The sequence below is a fragment of the Cheilinus undulatus genome, linkage group 4, assembly GCF_018320785.1.
Source record: "Cheilinus undulatus linkage group 4, ASM1832078v1, whole genome shotgun sequence".
Lineage (NCBI taxonomy): Eukaryota > Metazoa > Chordata > Actinopteri > Labriformes > Labridae > Cheilinus > Cheilinus undulatus.
Window position 1 is genome coordinate 25,268,182 of NC_054868.1, and position 18,580 is coordinate 25,286,761.

An 18,580-nucleotide genomic window follows, 5' to 3' on the forward strand; every position below is an offset into this window, starting at 1 on the left:
GCCTGCTACTGCTCCCCCAACATCTCGACCTGCCACAGCCACATCTAGGCCCACCGCCTCTACAACCAACAAGCCCTCCACCACTACAGCCGTAAAAACAGCTGCTCCTAGAGCAGCCACAGTACCCTCTACTGGCAGGACTGTTGCAGCACAGGCTCCGAAAGCTTCTGCAGCAAAGAAAGGTCAGAAGATACGCCTTGTTTTTTTTTCCACGTAACACTTTTTTAAGCACATATAAAGGCTTTGAATAACGAAAGTATCAAGGTGATAGCCTTAGATCTATGTCACAAAGAGGCGTAAAGTTTCCTTATTTAAATGTGTCAAATCAGAGGTGTTAATGACTTGTAAATGATTAAAACTCTCCCATGAATCTGGACTTGAATGACATGTATGCTATAATAGGGTGAATTGATGATAGTTGCTTTCATCTTTTCCCCAGATGTCAGTCGACCCCCTCCTGCTGCAGCCACTAAGAAGCCTACAATTACGACATCCTCTGCTCTCAAAAAACCTGAAACCACTAAAGCTACATCCACCATAAAGCAGAACTCCGCCTCCAAACTGTCCACAACAGCAAAGGTGGCAGACCCCAAGGTGTCTCAATCCAAAACCCAACCGCCTACAAAATCTGCTCCCACAAAGAAACCTGTAACGGCTGTTAGGCTCCCTGCTGTTAATAAAGCAACCACTGGTCGAACCCCACCTGCCTCTCCAATCAACAAACCTGCAAACAGCAGCACTGCTCTGTCAAAACGGGGCACCAAACCAACTCAGGCTGTCTCCCCTTTCACTGCCGTAAAGAAGACGGTGGTTTCAAACACCACCACATGTCCTGTAGAAATGCATGGAGCTGCTAGTGCAGCAGTAGCATCAGTAGCAGCTGCCACAGCAGCATCTGTGCTAGCAGAATCTCAAACTGAGCAAATAGAGTCTCCCCCACAAGCAACATCTTTTGCTGCCTCTGCACCTGAGGAGGACTCTTTCCCAATCTCAGCCGAGGAGACCACACCGGAGGCACCTCAGGAACCTCAGGAACCTGTTCAAAGCCATGTAGCTGCTTCTTCTCTTCTTGAAAGCCTTGACATGACTCAAACATCTCCTCCCCAGGAGGAGGCTGAAAGCATCGCTCCCTTACAAACACAGGAGGAGATCCCTGCTCCAGCTGAGCCTGCGGCACCACCAGGAGCCTCCTCTTCAGACCTCCCCAAGGAGGCTGTTTATCTGTTTACAGACCGAGCCCCCTCCACCTCTAAAGCCCCCTCAGCAACAGAAAGTCTGATCACTCAGATAGCGCCTCACAGCAACCTCAATGAGGAGGAGGATGAAGAGGAGCGGGAGGGGAGTCAGCTGGTGTCCGTGTCTGAAATGAGTGGAACCACTCAGCCCACAGAGGAGTCTCGCCCTGGCTCAGCTGGACTAGTAGGAGGGTCTGCTTGGAGAGCCAGCGGTGCCTTGCTCTCTGAGCTGGACTCTGAGGAGGTGAGTGGGAGTCAGCAGGGTGCATCAGAGCTGAGTGCCCCTGGTGTCCTGGAGGGCACAGAGAGTATGGACGACCTGGGAGACGGCAGCCTGAAAGGAGCCATCGATATGGAAGGAGCCTCAGCAGGCTCACCTGACTTTGAGAAAGTTCCTGACATTCCAGTGAACGACTTCGACGAGGATGAAGACGATGACGATGATGACGATAGGGTGTGTGACATGGATGTGGGCTCAGAGCGAACTGATGAACCGCTGAGACAAAGGCATGATAATGATGTGGATGACGACGAGGAAGATGAAGATGTAGAAATGGCCAGTGAGGGTGTGACGGAGAGTGGGCTGGAAAGCTATGGCAATGCAGACGAGGATGACTTTGCTGAAGATGAACGGCTTGACAACTTGAACCGAGTGGCTCAGCCACCACCGCCCCCTCCTCTGCTGCCGTCTGCCCCAGCTGCTCAGTGGGACCAACCAAACCCTTTTGCCAATCCCTGGGCAGAACCGCTGCAGCCACTTGATCATGTCCCCTTGGCAGCAGGAGCAGCTGCAGCAAGCCCTCTGGCAGACCCCTGGCAAGCAGACTCAGAAACCCCAACTCAGACTCCTGCTCAGGCTTGGCTAGAACTTGGCTCGGGTCCCTTTGCTCCAGAAGAATCTCCTCATCAGTCACCTGCTCAAGATGAGCAACAATGTCTAGAGGCCAAGATGTACATGGGTCAGTCTAGCCCTGCACTCATGCATCTTGCACCAGCTCCCCTCTCTGCTGCTGGGATGTCTCTGTCAAGCACGCTAAGCAGCGAGACCAGCACGCCGGAGGAACTGGGCAACCTGAAGCTACAGCCACAAGATCCACAATCATCAGGGCTTTCTCCTCAGCCAGACCAGGAGGGAGAGGAGGAGGCCGAGGCAGAGACCCTGCCTGCTGATGAAGTCCTGGGAGGCCCTGCAACTGCCCCAACCTCCAACCCGTCTTCATCCTCTGTCACAGAAGATGAAGCGAGTGATACAGAGGGAGAGGCTCAGCTGGAGGATTCTCTGGAGAGTCCAGCTGTCAGAAACACAACCTTTGACAGCCAGTCCACAGCCCGGCGCTGCCTCTCCACTGTGGAGGAAGGAGAGGAGGTGGAGGTGGGCATCTGTGCCGGTGAAGACACAACCCCACCTTCAGCTACATCACTGGCATCGTATGGCTTCGACACCATGACCACAGCTTCAAACTCCAACGCCCAGTCTACGGGGGAGAGCTGCATTAAGAGCCCTGGCATCTTCTCTCTGGAGGAGCTGCCTGAGGAAGCCAAAGAGTTCTTTCTGATCCCGCAGCCTGACACACAGCCCCCATCATTTGCAGAGCAGCAGTACATTGAGTGTGGGAAGCAGGAAACTGAGTCTGCTGAGAAGGTTAGGGAGGAAGAGGAAGCGCTGACTCCTCTATCAATTCCAGTCACTATGCAGCAAACAGAAGAAAGCACTGATGACATCCAGCCTCCTTACTATTCTGCTATCTGTGAAAAGACTGAGAACTCTTATGCAGGTAATGTATAGTTCATCATCTCCCTAACGGCCCCAAGTAACATCCATTTATTTCCTTGATTGTCCTCAAAATACCCTCCTGTTGTAGTTCTTGTCATTGGTGTTTGTCCTGAAATCTCTGGGGGTGGACTTAAAAAAAAAAAAAAAAAAAAAAAAAAAGAGAGCAAAAAAGGGTACAATAGAAAGAGGACAGCAGTTTCACTTCCCTCTAATCCAACATTTCTATTATGAGTGTATGGCTTAAATTCCTGTATGTGCAATAGCTACTATTTACTCCTAATGTGTGAGCGTGCCTAGGTTTTGGTCTCTGTTTTATTTTTACACGACTATGTCGTTGACCAGGACTGGCATGGATTTGACTTGTCCGTTTACAGCTGTTTAAAAAGGGAAAACAATCATGCATAACTAAAGAAATACAGAATGAAGTGCTGTGTATTTATCTGACTTCTTTCAAAAGTGTTAACCAAAAAGGAGTTTTCATTGTATATTCCTGTTTTTTTTTTTGCTCTTCTACTTTATGACAAAGGCAATTCTGTAACTCCAATCACTCCTTTTCTCTTCTTGCACTTTAAATTGTAACCTTTTTCTTGTGTTTATCCATCTTTTGGGAAAAATTAAACTTAAAACTTTAAATAAAGATTAGATTTTTTACCATGATTCACTCTCTGATCCTACAGTTTTATTGAAAGGAGCATTTTGGATTGGATTGTAGGGCCTTTTTATGATCCAGGGATCTGTGTGCAAGTTATCCACCTGTTTGTTCTGAGGTCTCACACATATCCAGTTCTTTTAACTGACAATAAATATGAAATATTCTTCTACCTATTAAACCATGTAGCCCCACAGCCTTGCTTTAGTCCTGCAACACACACAGAATCTCATAAATAACCTGTGGGCTTTTCCTTGCAAAACAAGTGGAACTCCTGTGCTACCTCAGCTAGTCTGAAAACCAAATAACTGGAACGAATCTGCAGTTATCCCCTTCATCAGACCTTCTCATCCATGGATTGACCTGTGAGATCTTAAGCAGCTGAGATGGAAGACGGAGCAAAGTTGGACATCAAACCTGCCTGTTCTGCTACTCTTCTGCTAATCTCTCTCCGGTTCACTGTGGGTGTGTTGCTCTTTGAGCCTCTACTGCCTCTAAGCATTCTTTCTGCACTGAACCACAGCACTGTTATAATATGAACTGATGCTTATGCATGTCACTGTTGCACAAACTTCATTGATTTTACTTTGGAAAGTTTTGTTTAGGAACAGCTGGATAGCTTGGCCTTAGGACTTGATGTACTGATCTCATCTTAAAGCCAAGCTATTCTTTCAGTTTTCCTGTGTTGCTGGATGTCTATAAATGCATGTAGAGCTTTTGCATGTGTAGTTGGTTGACTAACTGCAAACTCCATTCACGGGTGATGACCTTTGAGTTGCAAGAAGCTTCTCTATGGTTAGGTATGTTTCACTGTGGTTGATGGTGATTGCATATACAGGAAGTTGGCTGCTTTTTTGCTCAAAAAATATTATTTTTGCATTATACATTAAAAAAACGTGGGTATGCATATTTGCTCTCAGCACAAATTTTCCAACCACCACCCCCAGTCACTTCACCTTGGGTCACTGTTTTCTGGTGTGTTCACTGTTTTTACACCACTCCTCTGTATACAGGCTGTATCTGTCACTGCTGCACTGCTTTCAAACAGTGTCCTACTGTCACAAAGTACTAAAATACAACCAATACTAGTTAGTAAGACCAAATGCAGACATTTGGACTTGGCTTCAAAATGCTTTCACTCTTTTATTGGGTATAATTGTGCCCTCCCCTTCCTCTACATTTTCCTGCTTGTACTCACACTGCATTGCTGTGACTCTCCTGCTGCCTGTGATCTTTTTTATAACCTCATTCAACTGTAATCTTCCTTCCTGCTCCCTCTCACACACAGGCTTCACTGCACTACCGCACCCTCACCGCCGCGATCACGCTGCATACCCCAGAGCCTACTGTGACATCATCAAACCTCACAGCGCCACAATCAGCCCACCAAAACTGACCTGTGCTGACCTCCCACCCAGGAGCCCTGGGCATCAGGCTCTGAGTCCGCAGCTCCGCCGGCTGGAGCAGCACCAAAAGCAGCTACTGGAGCTGCAGCACCGTAGGGAGCAGCAGAGCAGGCCACTGGAGGAGGCGGAGCAAGAGAGGAAAAGAAGGGAGGAGGAGGAGCAAAGGAGAAAGAAGGAGGAGGCTGAAGAAGAAATAAAAAGGAATAAAGAAGAGATTGAGAGGAAGATGCAAGAGCAGGCAGAGGCAGCAAAAAAGGAGGAGGAGGAAAAAAAGAAGAAAGAGGAGGAGCTGAAGCAGAGAAGAGACCTGGAGCTGCAGCTGCAGCAGCAACAAGAGGAGCTGAAGCAGAGACAGCAGATCATGCAGTGGCAACAAGAGCTGCAGCAATCAAACAAAGGGCAGACAGTGCTACTGTCTCCGTCCTCTGGCCTGTGCACCATCTATGAAGCTCTGGAGAACAGCGATGAAGAAGAAGGTGAAGAAGAGGGAATAAAGGAGCTCAGCACTACTAAGAGGAAGAGACAAAACAAGCAGGGAGTATTGAAGAAAGAGATGGATGACTGTGAAAGGGTGAAAAAAGATGAAGAGAAACATTGTGACTCTCCAGTGCCGACAGAGGACCCTCCTCCTCTTCACCCAGACTCTCTGCAACCTCCTAGCCTCAACTCTCAGGATAGAGAGAGCCCATCTTCTCTTCCTCCTGAGTCCCCTGAGCGGCCTCCCCCGCTGGACCTGGACTGGGGGAAGAAAGTGGATATTGTCCAACAGCTGATCAATCAGACTTTAATGCTGAACAGAGACGGCTGCTCTTCCCTGCTGCTCCTGCCAGGAGGTGCAGGAGGAACACTGAGCCCACTGGAGAGCAGCCTGTGGCCCAGCCTGCTGCCACCTCTCACCCCTCCCTCTGCCACTGTCACCTCCGTCAGTAGTTTCTCCCCAGAGACGACAGGGAGCTCCCCACAGGGGGAGTGGACCGTGGTAGAGCTGGAGACACATCACTGAGGGATTTCAGTGTGTGATGTCACTCCCACACCTGAAATCAAACATTTGCAGTACTGTAAAAAAAAAATTAATGTTAATTTAGGGAGATGAAACATGTTCTGTCAAAGTACGCACAAATACCCATGAAAACTTAAACACAAAACAAACAGGGTGATGCACACACAAAGCAGCCAGTGCTCACACATTAAAAGCAAATTAATATTTACTTTTTTAGAACATAGTATAGTATATATAAAGCAAATATCTGGGCTGGCTAAACTGGACAAAGAAACAGTTCTTCATCAGAAAATCCATTTAAAGAGTATAAATCACAGAGTTTGTGTTTGTCACATTGTATGTGATGGTTAAAGTCACTATAAACTTTTATCTTCCTCTTTCAGAAGAACAAGCACCTGTGAGAAAATTCTGTATTTTTGTGTTGACTAAGGATCTGAAGTAAATGAGGTGTTTATTCAGTTCATAAATTAACTTGAGCAGTGGTTCCCAACCAACCAGATATGTATAATGTTTTTTTTCCCTCAGGCTTTACTCTTACTTGCTTCTCAACTCTACATCTAAACTACTGAAATATTTTAAACTACTGATTAAAGTTACCTACTAGTTTTATAAGGTATTAAAATGCAACACAATGAGAAGGGGTCAGTGTTATTTACAGCCAGCAGATTTTTATTTTGAAAGGAGAAATCCAAAATCAAGAAAAAATCCCAAATTACTGCTTGAAAATGGGAAAGAACAACAGAATTAAGGGGGCCCTTGGCCCTTTTAGGCAGTTTGATATTGAATTAAGCAACTAAGAGTAAGAACTAATAAACTGAATCTTTTATCTATCTCTAATTTAGTTCTCTGTATGCTGAGAATCACATGCCCAGTGTTTTTCCATATCGGTGCTGGCTGCTGTACTCTACGTCTGTTATAGTAAGCGGTGTGCACACTGGCAACTCTGACACTATTTAACATACAGGTCACATGAATGGGGAAAAAAATTAATATTCCAGCCCTAGTCATCCGTTTTCAATTTTCCTGTCTTTGATCCGAGCATAAAACTAAAAGATTATAAATGACACATTTTTCATTTCCTAAAACAAGATAAGGAACAAAAAAGTTTCATTTTTAATTGATCAGTTTTTGATGTTAATCAATGGAACTGCCTAAAATTCCTGTTTTGCTTTCCTATTTTAAAAATCTGTTTGCTGTAGAATACACTGACCAGAGGGTATACTACCTGTATCAGGTCACATTAATAAATGGGCCAGTGACAAATAAATATTGTTTTTAACTGATATGGGAACCACTGTCATTGACTCCAATAAAAGAAACAGACTCATGCTATCTTATAAAACAAGTACAATACAAATCTGGTGCTACTTCAGTTGTTTCTTGAAACATGCACGTTAATCAACGTGAACAGTCTTGCCCTGAATTCAGTCTTAAAGGACAGACCTGGATTTTTCCAGATCAAACAAAGCACAGATTTTTATTCTCACTCACCCATTGAGTAGTTTTATAAAACAATGTGAAAAAATAAGTGCTCTGAATGTGATCCATAGGTTTACATTGAAGGGGTGTTATATAGAGCACCCGATCTTATTTTTCAATATCCTAAGTGGTCTGTAATGTACTGCAATTGACCCATCAATCTGAGCCCTTACTTGGAATCAAACGATCTACAGATGCTGGAGATAGGATAAAACTGTCCATTCTCAGTCATAGTAATGACACTGCATGAGTCTGTCTGGTGATGCCAGTGGGAAACTGCTTCTCAGAAATCCAAGTAGAATACACAACATGACACCACAGTGAAACTCCACACTTTTCTCGCACCACTTGACATCCTAAACCACTGCATGCACAAGCTTGATACTTCATTATAAACTCACACACCTGAAACCACCTGATTGCAGAAAGAAACCCATTATGCATTTCTGCTACTAACTAAAATGATAGGAACTTAACACTATTTTTGATGCCAAATCTTTTGGGTAGTCCTATGCGCACACATGCCAATTGTGCCAAGTGGCCACTATAAATTGAAGGTTAATCTATGATTGATTTGGTTGCACCTGTGGCACATTTAATTGCAAGTGTTTGAACACTGGAAAACCTACTGAGCCTGCTACTGAAAAAGAACTCTAATTGCAAGACTTCATTGTTTACATTGTCAGCATTGTTATCAGTGTTGTTTTTTTAAGCCTACAAGCTAAAGCTTATTATAGTGTAATATCTTTGCAAGCAGTGGTCAAAGTAATGTTTTGATTAAACCTAAAGAGGATTATCACATTTCTGGACAACCTCAGGCTTAGTTTTTTTGCTACCAAAGGTAGGTACAATATGAAGACCGTTCTCTCTATAACTCGGAAGTCATGTTTTGACATTTTTCAGATCAACATTAAAATGTATGTAGAGAAAAATGTCTGCTCATAGTTAATTTCGGATGAATGTTTGCCTGATATGGCCACGTCCTAGTCTTTTATGATTCACATATACATGAGTTGGTTATTTTACATTGGACTAGTGCTCAGATTTATTGTGATAGTCGATGGTTTAGTCTATGAAGATAAGTGAGTAAGAGCAGGGAGGGTTCAGTATCAGGTTATCAGGTGATACTGTTAAAACTGTGATAAACTTTGGTATGAAAGTGATCTTTTTTCTGGATGAAATTGTCTATATGTGTTTATGCCAGTCTCTTGTCTGGAAACTTTGTGTACTGTCCTGTTGAAGTTCACTGTAATATCACAACTTCACTACTGTGATGGCTTCTTTCCCTTTACTGGAGATTATGGATTAGTTGTGATTACCATTGTCTGAAATTATATCCACTCATGTGCTTTTGAGTAAAATCATTATTTTATAAACTGATTTATTGAATTGGATGCAGTTTGCAAACTATTGCCTTGAGGAAAATTTGTCCGGCTCTTCAAACTTTATTGGCACTTGAGGCAGATTTTCGACCTTTCACACTGAAGACTGCTCACTTCCTTTAGCTTGTCCTCTGTCCTGTCAAAGCCTCTGTGTAGCAGCATAAGTATTGGGAAATCTATGTAGGACGTGTTTTTAAATGTGCTTTGTCCATAATGTGTGACGTGTTTTTTAAGCTTTTTGTTTAAAAGGACTGCTCACTGTAATGAAGGGAAACTCCTCTTTAATTTTGTACTTTAGAGATTTAGAAGTGAAGCCCTGTAAGAGTCATATATAGATTTTTATTGAATAGAGAGTGAAAGATGACCGTAAATAGTACACTTTATTATTTTTTCTTGTAAATGAATTGCCTTTTTCTTGTCCTCTCACAAGGGTTGATTAGCTTAATGGTTATGGGGTCAAATTGGAGACAGTGGATTAAACTGTGCGTGAATGAAATTGGACTCTTTCTTAAATCTCACGTTTTTGATTTTAATTTATTAAAAATGAAGTGAGACCTGTGTAAGTGAAGTAAATGAGCTCTCTTATGGCAGCTTGTCTGAAGATGTATAGTTTTTCTTGTTGCTCACTGCCTGAGAGAGAAATTTTTGATTGTGTGTAATTATTTCAATGAAATGTTTCATGTAAATAAAATGTTTTTTAAATAACACTCGCAGACTTCTTTACAACACAACATGCTCTTAAAAACTGCAACTTTAGAAAACAAACTTAAATATTTACAAACTCTTAAAAAAGTCTTAAAACACATCTACACTCATTAACACTGAAAATAATAAAATAAAACATGAGCAGCAAACATCTCTAGAACAGAGTAAACTTTTTTTCTTTTTTAGAATAACAGTGGTAAGAAACTATGACAGAAGCCACTGCTGTGTTAAATGTAGGAAATTCAACAGGTCCTTAAAGGATACCAGTGCACAGTGGGTAACAACATCCAACAGAAACAGATGTTCAACCTTAAATCCTACATGAACCAAATCTTTACCATTAGTGCTATCCTGAGGGCTTTTTTCTGTCCACAGTGAACCAAACTAACCCTATTTCCACACAGTCCTTCAACCAATCACTATGAATTTCTCCTTCCACAGACGGATGTCTCAAGCCTCAATACTAGTACAGTTTTCCTGAGTCACTCAATATTTTTGCATAACAGCAGCTTGAGCAGGTGGTCTGTGGCGCTGTAGCCCAATGGCTCATCGCTGCCCAGAAACAAAATCCTCTGATAGAAGGCCTCAGGAACCTCACATGAGATCCTGGAACAAATATAGAGATAAAAGAGTTTAACTACTGACAGTATGTCTCAGCTGAGCTCTACTGGGGCAAACTCTTTACTTAGGGCGTCACTGAATGGATGTGACAATAATATTTCAGTACTCTGATACTCTTTGATACCATGTGTTAAGAAAAAGTTACATTTTATCTAATTTTTAACTTTTTTTTTTTTTTACTGTTTTTGGTCTACTTTGCATTTTTAGCATATAAATAAATTACTTTTAGTACCCTTGGCATAGGAAATTATTCACAAAGAAACAAACTGTAAATCAATGTACCAGTCGAAGATATCCTCTCTGTCAGGGTTAGGGTTCACCTGCACCCACTGACCAATGGACCACACCCTCACAACATCTACTTCAGAGACACCTTTGGCGTCCCCAGCAGGGTTTTCATGTGAGTTCAGAATATCCTCACAGCACAGGAAGTAACTGAGGAAAAGATCAGTGTGCTCAAATAAGCAAAAAGCATATAAAGAAAACAATTTCCTATTGATAACATTAGAAGAGTAGAAATACACAGCGTCTTCAGACTTACTACTCTTCTCTCTTCTCTCCATCCTGCTCTTCATCCGTCTGTTGTTGGAGCTTCTGCGTTTCATCTCTGAGTCTCTCCACATTCCAGCGCATCCGTTTGTACAGGCCAGTGTTGATGCGGGACAGATACGGCATCGGTTCACAATAACGAAAAGCGGTCAGCCTCAGCTGCCCAAGCTGACTCTGACCAATGTAGAAGTGGGAAACACTACAAGGACCCCAGGTTGGGAACAAATGGTTTAGAGGACAACTTTAAGCTTGATTACAGTCAAAAGCCTCCAAAAGTCTTTCCTGACATGCTTTAGCCTGTAAAGTATGAAGGAAAGCTTCTGCTTCCTCTTTCAACCTTTTGTGGTGGATGTTTTACAGTAACAGACAGAATAATTGCTGTGGTAAATACACAATGTAAAGGTGGAAATGTAAAAAGTGACAACAAATTAGTGTGACATTTATTATCAGGTAAAACTGCAGTGAGTTGATACTGATCCGGGAATACAACGGTGATACGCATGTTTGAGTTTTGAGACAGATATTTGTCTTACAAGGCTGTATAAGTCAATAATGCATTTGACTATGGGATTAATGAACTCCTTATCGAGTCACAAAGACTTCTGTGCTTGACATGTTTGCGAATTAAAAATCCCCCCAAATGAAGTTTACCAAAGGAAATAAACAGTAAACATTTTTAACATTCTTTTATAGTAAAAAAGTGTGTTGTTCAAGAGAGAGAGAGAGTTTGTGCATACCTATTAGGCTCTGCCTCATCCAAACAGATGAGATTGTAGCTGGCACAGGTCAACACCAGCTGCTCCAACCGATCACACAGCTGCTGAGAGAAGTCCAACAGCTGCACGTGCTGCAAACACACATAAGAACAATAAAACTGTACAGGCTACTCATAGCTTCTGAAAGCATTTCTAATCAGCCAATTGCTCTGCAGCAACCACTGCTTTAAGGCATGTAGACATGGCCAAGACCATCTGCTGAAGTTCAAACCAAGCATCAGAAAGGGCTAGAATGGTGCTTTAAGTAACTTTGAATGTGCCATGATTGTTGATGCAAGATGGGCTGGCTTGAGTATTTTACTAACTGCTGATCTGCTGGGAATTTCAAACGCAACCATCTCTAGGTTTTGCAGAGAGAGAGAATGGTCCAAAAAAGAGAAAATATCCAGTGAGTGGCTGTTATCTGGGCCAAAATGCCTCGTTGATGGCAGAGGTTGGAGGAGAATGGTCAGACTGGTTCAAGCTGATTAAAAGGCATCAGTAACTCAAATAACGACTCATTACAACTGACATACAGAAGAGCATCTCTAAACACTAATGTTGAATCTTGTAGCAGATGAGCAACAGCATCACATGACCACCAGGTGTCACTCCTGTCAGCTAAGAATGGTAAACTGAGACTACAAATGGACAATGGAAATTTTGAAAAATGTCATGATTTCTGCTGCAATATTTGAATGGAGGGGTCAGAATTTGGCATTAACAAATAATAAATTCAAAAATACCTGTCATATCTTTCCCCAGAAAAAAATGTTTATCAGTCTGCATAATCTACTGCTCTCAATCATGGTATATACAGAAAGCCTGACTTAAAATTGAATACTTACAGACCTTATTATGACCTTCTTCATACCTTTTAAGATTCTGTTGCATCTCTATTTTCTAACCCATTATATTTACAATGTTTACATATGGGCTCTTTGCCGATAGTAAGACAAAAATGGGAGAACAACAACAACAATAGAGAATTCAGTAGTATTTCTTATTGCGGTATGCAAATTAGTCTTTCTTGGAGCTTTTTCAGATTCAACTATGAAAAAAACTAATACTGTAAGGACTCTTTTTTTTTCTTTTTGCTTGAATGGCCTTAAAGTTGTTATACCATAATCTAGAAGTACTTATTTTAAACTTTTGCACTGCAGTTAAAGCTAAAAAGTAGAACAGCTGAGGAAAAGAAATACAAGCTATCAATGCCCACTTCAGGATACTTTTAATACTCATTATTTTTTTATTTTCAGATTCTAAAGCATTAATCTGTCAATGATCACTTTACTGTTGCAGCTGATCAGCCGTTTTTCAGTTTAATTGGATAATTGTTCTTCTTTGTATTTTTCGATTTTATTCCCACAAGTCTATGCAGATTGCAACTTACAAACAACAAAATCTAAGACCTCACATTCTTCCTTTTAAGACTTTTAATTGTCTTTAAAAGCCTTAATTTTGACTCAATTGATTCATCAATTTTTAATACTTTTAAAAACCCAGCAAACACCCTGTCAATGTATGAATATTTATACATATATCTAGCGCTTCAATAACAATTCAATAATCTCAATCAAATGGCAAAATTATAGATATGCCTGCACACTCCTGTTGAGAAAGTATGTCCAGTATGTTGGGTGAAAATATTTACCCTGGTATGGATCTCAAAAGGTGGAGGAATGCAAAGTGACTCAGTGCTCCTAGCTGTGGATTCCACGTGGTCAAAGTAAGGTTGGCAGGTGTACAGAAATCTTCGCACTTCTTCAGCTGGAGTCATACTGTTTTGATCACCTTGCCTGTAAAGTCAAACATAAACAAATCATATAGAAGCAACATTACTCAGATATAATTCAAATGCATGGTGAGTATCCAGCATTGTACCCAGTGACAAGAAGGTTTTGCAAGTAGTCAGCTTTGCTCAAGAGGAACTGGAGCTGCAGCTGCATGGACTGCAGGCTCCTCTCCAGCTGTCTGACCTCCATACAGGTGCAGACCTCGGAGTCACACCTGCAGGACGCGTCATCACCACAGAGAGGCAGCAGAGCGACGTCGGCCAACAACAGCGTGTCCTTCACCTCTGAAACAAATTTGAATCAGAATATTCAGCTAGTCTATCACTCATTTTATCCGTTCACATAAATGCCAAATCAACATTAAGTGGTAGGAAAATTACTGTTATCTGGTAGGCTTAGTTGTAATAAATAAGTAGTTAAAGAGATAATGAAGACTGAAAAGGCACTTTAAGATGTTTTTAAGTATTTAGGGCTCATATTTGACCTCCATGTCCAGCTTGATCAAGATCCTCTGTGCAGTTCTCTCCGATCATGTCCTCCTGAAGGCCCGCAGACTTCTGTCGATTTAATGCCGAGTCTGAGGTAAGCTGGACCTCAACATGAACTTCAATATCTGTCATGTTCTTTCCCGTGAGTTAATTTATTTATTAGCAGAAACCTGTGAAAACTTTAAAATCTATTTAATTTATATTCAGGGCTGACGCACACTGCATGGGCTAAAACCGCTAGCGTGTTTAGCCGTTAGTTCCTTTTAACGTTAAAGTTAGCTAGCCGGTTAGCTTCAGGAGCTAGCTAGAGTGATCATCACGCTGCTAAAAACATCTGTGTGTAAACAAAGACACAACCCAACTGATAATGACTAAAGGCTAATTAGTTACTTTTGTATTTGAATTAGTAACTACACGAAACAATTTAACGTGGCCTCACCTTTTTGAAGGGTTTTCTTTAATGACAAACTGGCTGTTTAGAAACCTACCTAACTAACGTTAAGCTAATTAAACGCCACCTCTGGTTGATCATGTGGTTGACGAGACTTGGGGGTCAAATTTCAAAAGTCAGACATTGTGGAAAATAAACATGAATGTGTATTTATTTTATGTTATTTCTTTTTGATTTCAATTAGCACTTGTACAGTTAAGAGATAAAAAAATATCTATGCATTGCACAACCTACTGTTTGTGCTAGATTACATGCTTATGTCAGTGTATTATTTCATCACTTAAGTTTCAGCTCAGATATTAGGACATATATAGAACAGCTAGCTGTATGCTAAAGTTACCTATTAAACTACCTATCTCTTTCTATAACATTATCACATTATTTCCAGTTTCACCTATTATTTTTTTACATTTTTGTCTCAACAAAAGAAGACAAGTTCAAAAAATCAGACCAGCTAATACTCAAATGCAAACTTATTTGTGTATTTGTACAATATGTCAGTACTGTGTAGAACTTTGAGGCGTGTTTGGGCCAAAAATTTAGGCTGAAGTAAAGCTTAGGCAGGAAGGAGGCACAACCTTGGAATTCCTTGTATATTACTAGGACCATGGAAAAATAATCTGTAGGGAAAAATAAAGTCCACACCTTTAGGGTAGAGTAAGGGGTGGGTATGGTGGTCAGCAAGGCCTAGGGCAGTGGTTCCTTTATCGAAGAAAAGCTAACCCCCATTGGACCCAGTTAGAAAAATTAACATAGATTTGAACTGTTTTCTTTGAGAACATCCCAACATAACACATCTACATGCACTTGTTCTTGATGAAAGATCAATGTATGCACTAACCATTACTACGACTGCATATTATTGCTAGCCTGGGAAAAATATATAAATAAAGAGGATCTGGTGATTTACCAGAAAAGAACGGGAAATTCTCAAGTTTATAAGTTGTTAATGTATGTGAAAGTAATTTTTTGAGATTAAAATGTCAAGAAGTTAACAATACAACAACTATTTTAAGTTTATTTATTTATTTTTAACTTTACACTGTTTTAAATGTTTAATGCCAAAATAATGAAATTTTTGAGTTTCCAATGTCAAAATGTATGACTTTTAAAGACTGAAATTTTGAGTTTTTTGCTTGTAAATATACAACTTTACAATCTAAAAGATATCACTAAAATTGTGACTTTTGTTGCTCTAAAATTAACTCTTTAGATTTATTTTCTTAAATTTCAGTGTGGCCCTGATGCGTTGTCTTACATTTTGTTTCTAATTAGGACTTTAGATATATGCACATCTTTTTTTTGACATCATCTGTTTTTAATGTCATAGCAGACCAGGGCCTTGCGCCCCTCCTGAGGTATTTGGCGCCCCAAAGATCTCAGGTTGGGAACCACTGGCATAGGGTATAGGCAGGTAGTAGGGTTGCCACAAGCCCCTGGTCATGCTGGCGGTGTCTCAGGAACCCGGAAACTGCCTGCTGTCTCCAGGCATACTGCCAGGGGTGCGAAAGGCCTGGACAAAAGAAATGCCGTTGAGCTTGATCTTGGATGCTGATTGACACATTTGTGTTGACATGTGCCAAGCTTCACTCCAGCTGCCTCCACCCACTCTCCTGCCCAAGGTTATGGCATATTGGGCCCTGTGATTAATCCTTAGTGCCCTACTTGCCTAAAACTTCTGCACATGACTGTGACCATTTATTAGCCAACAGTAGATTTCCATTTGCTTTCAGTTTTGCTTGTTTGCATTGTAATATTAATGTAGGATCACTAAATGAGAATATAAAAGCCATATTGGTCTTAACAGTGGTAGACCAACACAGCTCTGGATTTGGACCTCTGCTTAAAACATTAAGAATGACAAATTGCTTCTCACTAAAAAACATGTAGAGTCGACATGATATGAAACTGTTTATGTTTATGATTTTGATAATCATGGACCAGAAGTCGTAACTCATTTTAGCATTAGCATTAAAAAATGATCGCTTATCCTCAAAGTGTTTGCTAATGTGGTGTTTCTTACTACACTGGCAGATGGTTGACCTTATGTTGACAGTTTTACCTGAGACCTCGTTATCCCATACACTGAGGGAAATGTGATGTCTCTGTTTCTGTTCTGCTCTCAGGAAGATTTGATTAAGAAAACTGACGTCTGAATGGTAAAACACACATTTAAATAAGAAAAGAAAATTCTGAGTACTTTTAGATATAAGGGCATAACCTCATAATCATTTAATGAAACTGTTTCGTCCTGTCAGTTTTTAATATCTACATCTACAAACTCTGCTCTTGTTGGCTCATACTCAGTTTTGACTGTTAATGACATAGAGTTTCTGTTGTTGGTTTTGATAATGCAGATTTTCATGTCATATGTTGTCACGCGTACAATAAAGCTTGAAGGTTACTCTCTGCTCCTGCATCCTTCTATCTCTCTGCAGACTCATTTCCATCATGTAAATCAGTTTTGCAAATGTGATTCAGTTCAGCTTCTCCATCTAATCTACAAAAAACGTCCAACCCCCAAGCACTAAAACATCATTGTACGCTATTTTGAGGCATGTTCACCCTTTATGTTTGAGTGAGATTAACTTCATCTGCTCTGGAGTATTTGATACTTACCTGTAGTGAGATAAAAATTTGTTTGATTTAATGTGCAATTTGACAACAGACACTAAGACTAAGAGGCATTAGATGTATTCCTGCTACAAGTAGGCCTTATTAGTTAGAGACCTTTAAGTCTTCTCTTGTTATTTAACTTAAAAGCAGGACTGGCTGGACTTGTTTTTTGCCCATGGAACCCAGCATACCTATACAGTTCAAAATCCCTCACAATGATTGCCTAGCAGTTAGGTTGGACCCCTTTTGCCAAAGCTACAATCTTCCAAGAAAGCAGCCTGGGTTCCAGCAACCTGGGTCTCCTCTCCTGTAATTTCACACTCTCTCTCCCTTAATTCCCTCTCTGTCCTCTGCCCCATCTGTGCCTAAAGTACAAAAATAAATCTAGACAAAGAAGAGCAATTGCTCTTGGAAAATGTATCCAAATACAGAAAGCCTAAATAAAATTGACAAAATATAAATTGCAATACCTGTTTTTTTTTTTTTTTAAACCAAAAGGCATACTTTTTCCCACCCCGCACTATGAATGTTTACATGGTTTATTCAATAAAAACATGAAAACATCATTTTTTTTGTGCGGTATTAATTTAAGCAGACTGTGATTGTCTATTGTTGTGATTTAGATGAAGATCAGAACACATTTTATGACCAATTTATGCAGAAATCCAAGAAATCCCAAAGGGTTCACATACTTTTTCTTGCAAGTGTATACTGTTGATATATAGGCAGAAACATTATAATCTGCTAATGCTGATAGTCCACTTTCCATTAATGCAAGTGATAAATGGAGGAGCTTTCAGGTTACAGTGTGAATTTGTAACTGTATAGTGTTTTATTCATCCAAAACTACAGCACCAGGACCTCTGCTAGAATCCTATAATCTAAAAGTCAACCAAAACTTCAGTACCACTGGCTTAATTTTATATCAAGAAATAAGGTTTGCCTAGGAGATAGTGTTATTTAGTCACTACCTCCCTTTGTCCTTGTTAGCTCTCTGGCTTTGTGCAGATTTTTGTCTGAATCCAGATCTGGGTAATGCATCTGCCTATATGTTATATTTTGGGGGGTGTCACTAGCTCATATGGACTTGGGTTGGAAACTGGATTGTTGCTGATTTAAGTCCCGATCAAGGCAGGAAATTATATGGTATTAGGAGAGCTGCAGGTTCACTTCCTAAATACTGTGACGGCAGAACTCCCAAATCTTTGGGGGGCTCCTTCATGAAGCACGTTTATAGGATCCTGATTGCACATGTGCATGTGCTTCAGCCTTGGTGTGTACAGCATGTGCGATAACAGAGTGTAGGAATTGAATTATGCCTGAAAGGGAGTGATAAAGCCCAGACAACTGAGTCAGTCGTATTAAACAAAACCCGTTTTTTAAAGTGATTAAGTTTTACTTTTATTGAATTTTGTCGATATTACCTTAAAACGTTTACAAAGTAGAAGATAAATTTAGCACATTTTCTTGGCTATTAGAGTTAGACTAACAAATCAGCTGATAACCTCCTCCCTCCCTGTTGCATTAACATATCAACAGTTGGTTCATTATAAGTTAGAGTAGACAACGAAAGCTGGCGCGAGACACGTGACACATAAGGGCGCGCTCTCGCCGCCCAGCCCTGGACCAATAAACGGCCGGGCGGCACTGCTCGCGTGTCGGGAGCGCGCGGGG

The 18,580-nt window shown here is 41.0% G+C and overlaps 2 protein-coding genes across 3 annotated transcripts in view; one reads left to right on the forward strand and one right to left on the reverse strand.

Annotated features, from left to right (window-relative positions):
- si:ch211-214c7.4 overlaps window positions 1–9,511 on the forward strand; it is a 40,441-nt gene extending 30,930 nt beyond the window's left edge. Inside the window, exons 4-6 of the mRNA XM_041784722.1 lie at window positions 1–182; window positions 440–3,010; window positions 4,947–9,511. Coding sequence (XP_041640656.1) covers window positions 1–182; window positions 440–3,010; window positions 4,947–6,067 — 3,874 coding nt within the window. The 3' untranslated portion in view covers window positions 6,068–9,511. The remainder of the gene's footprint in view (window positions 183–439; window positions 3,011–4,946) is intronic.
- c4h19orf67 (chromosome 4 C19orf67 homolog) lies at window positions 7,585–14,369 on the reverse strand. Of its 2 annotated transcripts, none has more exons than XM_041784726.1 (8): window positions 14,279–14,369; window positions 13,836–13,908; window positions 13,440–13,635; window positions 13,210–13,354; window positions 11,538–11,647; window positions 10,793–10,999; window positions 10,534–10,686; window positions 7,585–10,236 (listed from the first exon to the last, which is right to left on the reverse strand). In XM_041784726.1, the coding sequence occupies exons 2-8, from the start codon at window positions 13,882–13,884 to the stop codon at window positions 10,113–10,115; spliced, it is 984 nt and encodes a 327-aa protein (XP_041640660.1). In that variant the 5' UTR covers window positions 13,885–13,908; window positions 14,279–14,369; the 3' UTR covers window positions 7,585–10,112. The 2 variants fall into 2 exon arrangements, with proteins under 2 accessions (XP_041640660.1, XP_041640659.1); XM_041784725.1 differs by having other exon boundaries at window positions 10,793–11,041.
- Between the last annotated feature and the right edge of the window lie 4,211 nt (window positions 14,370–18,580).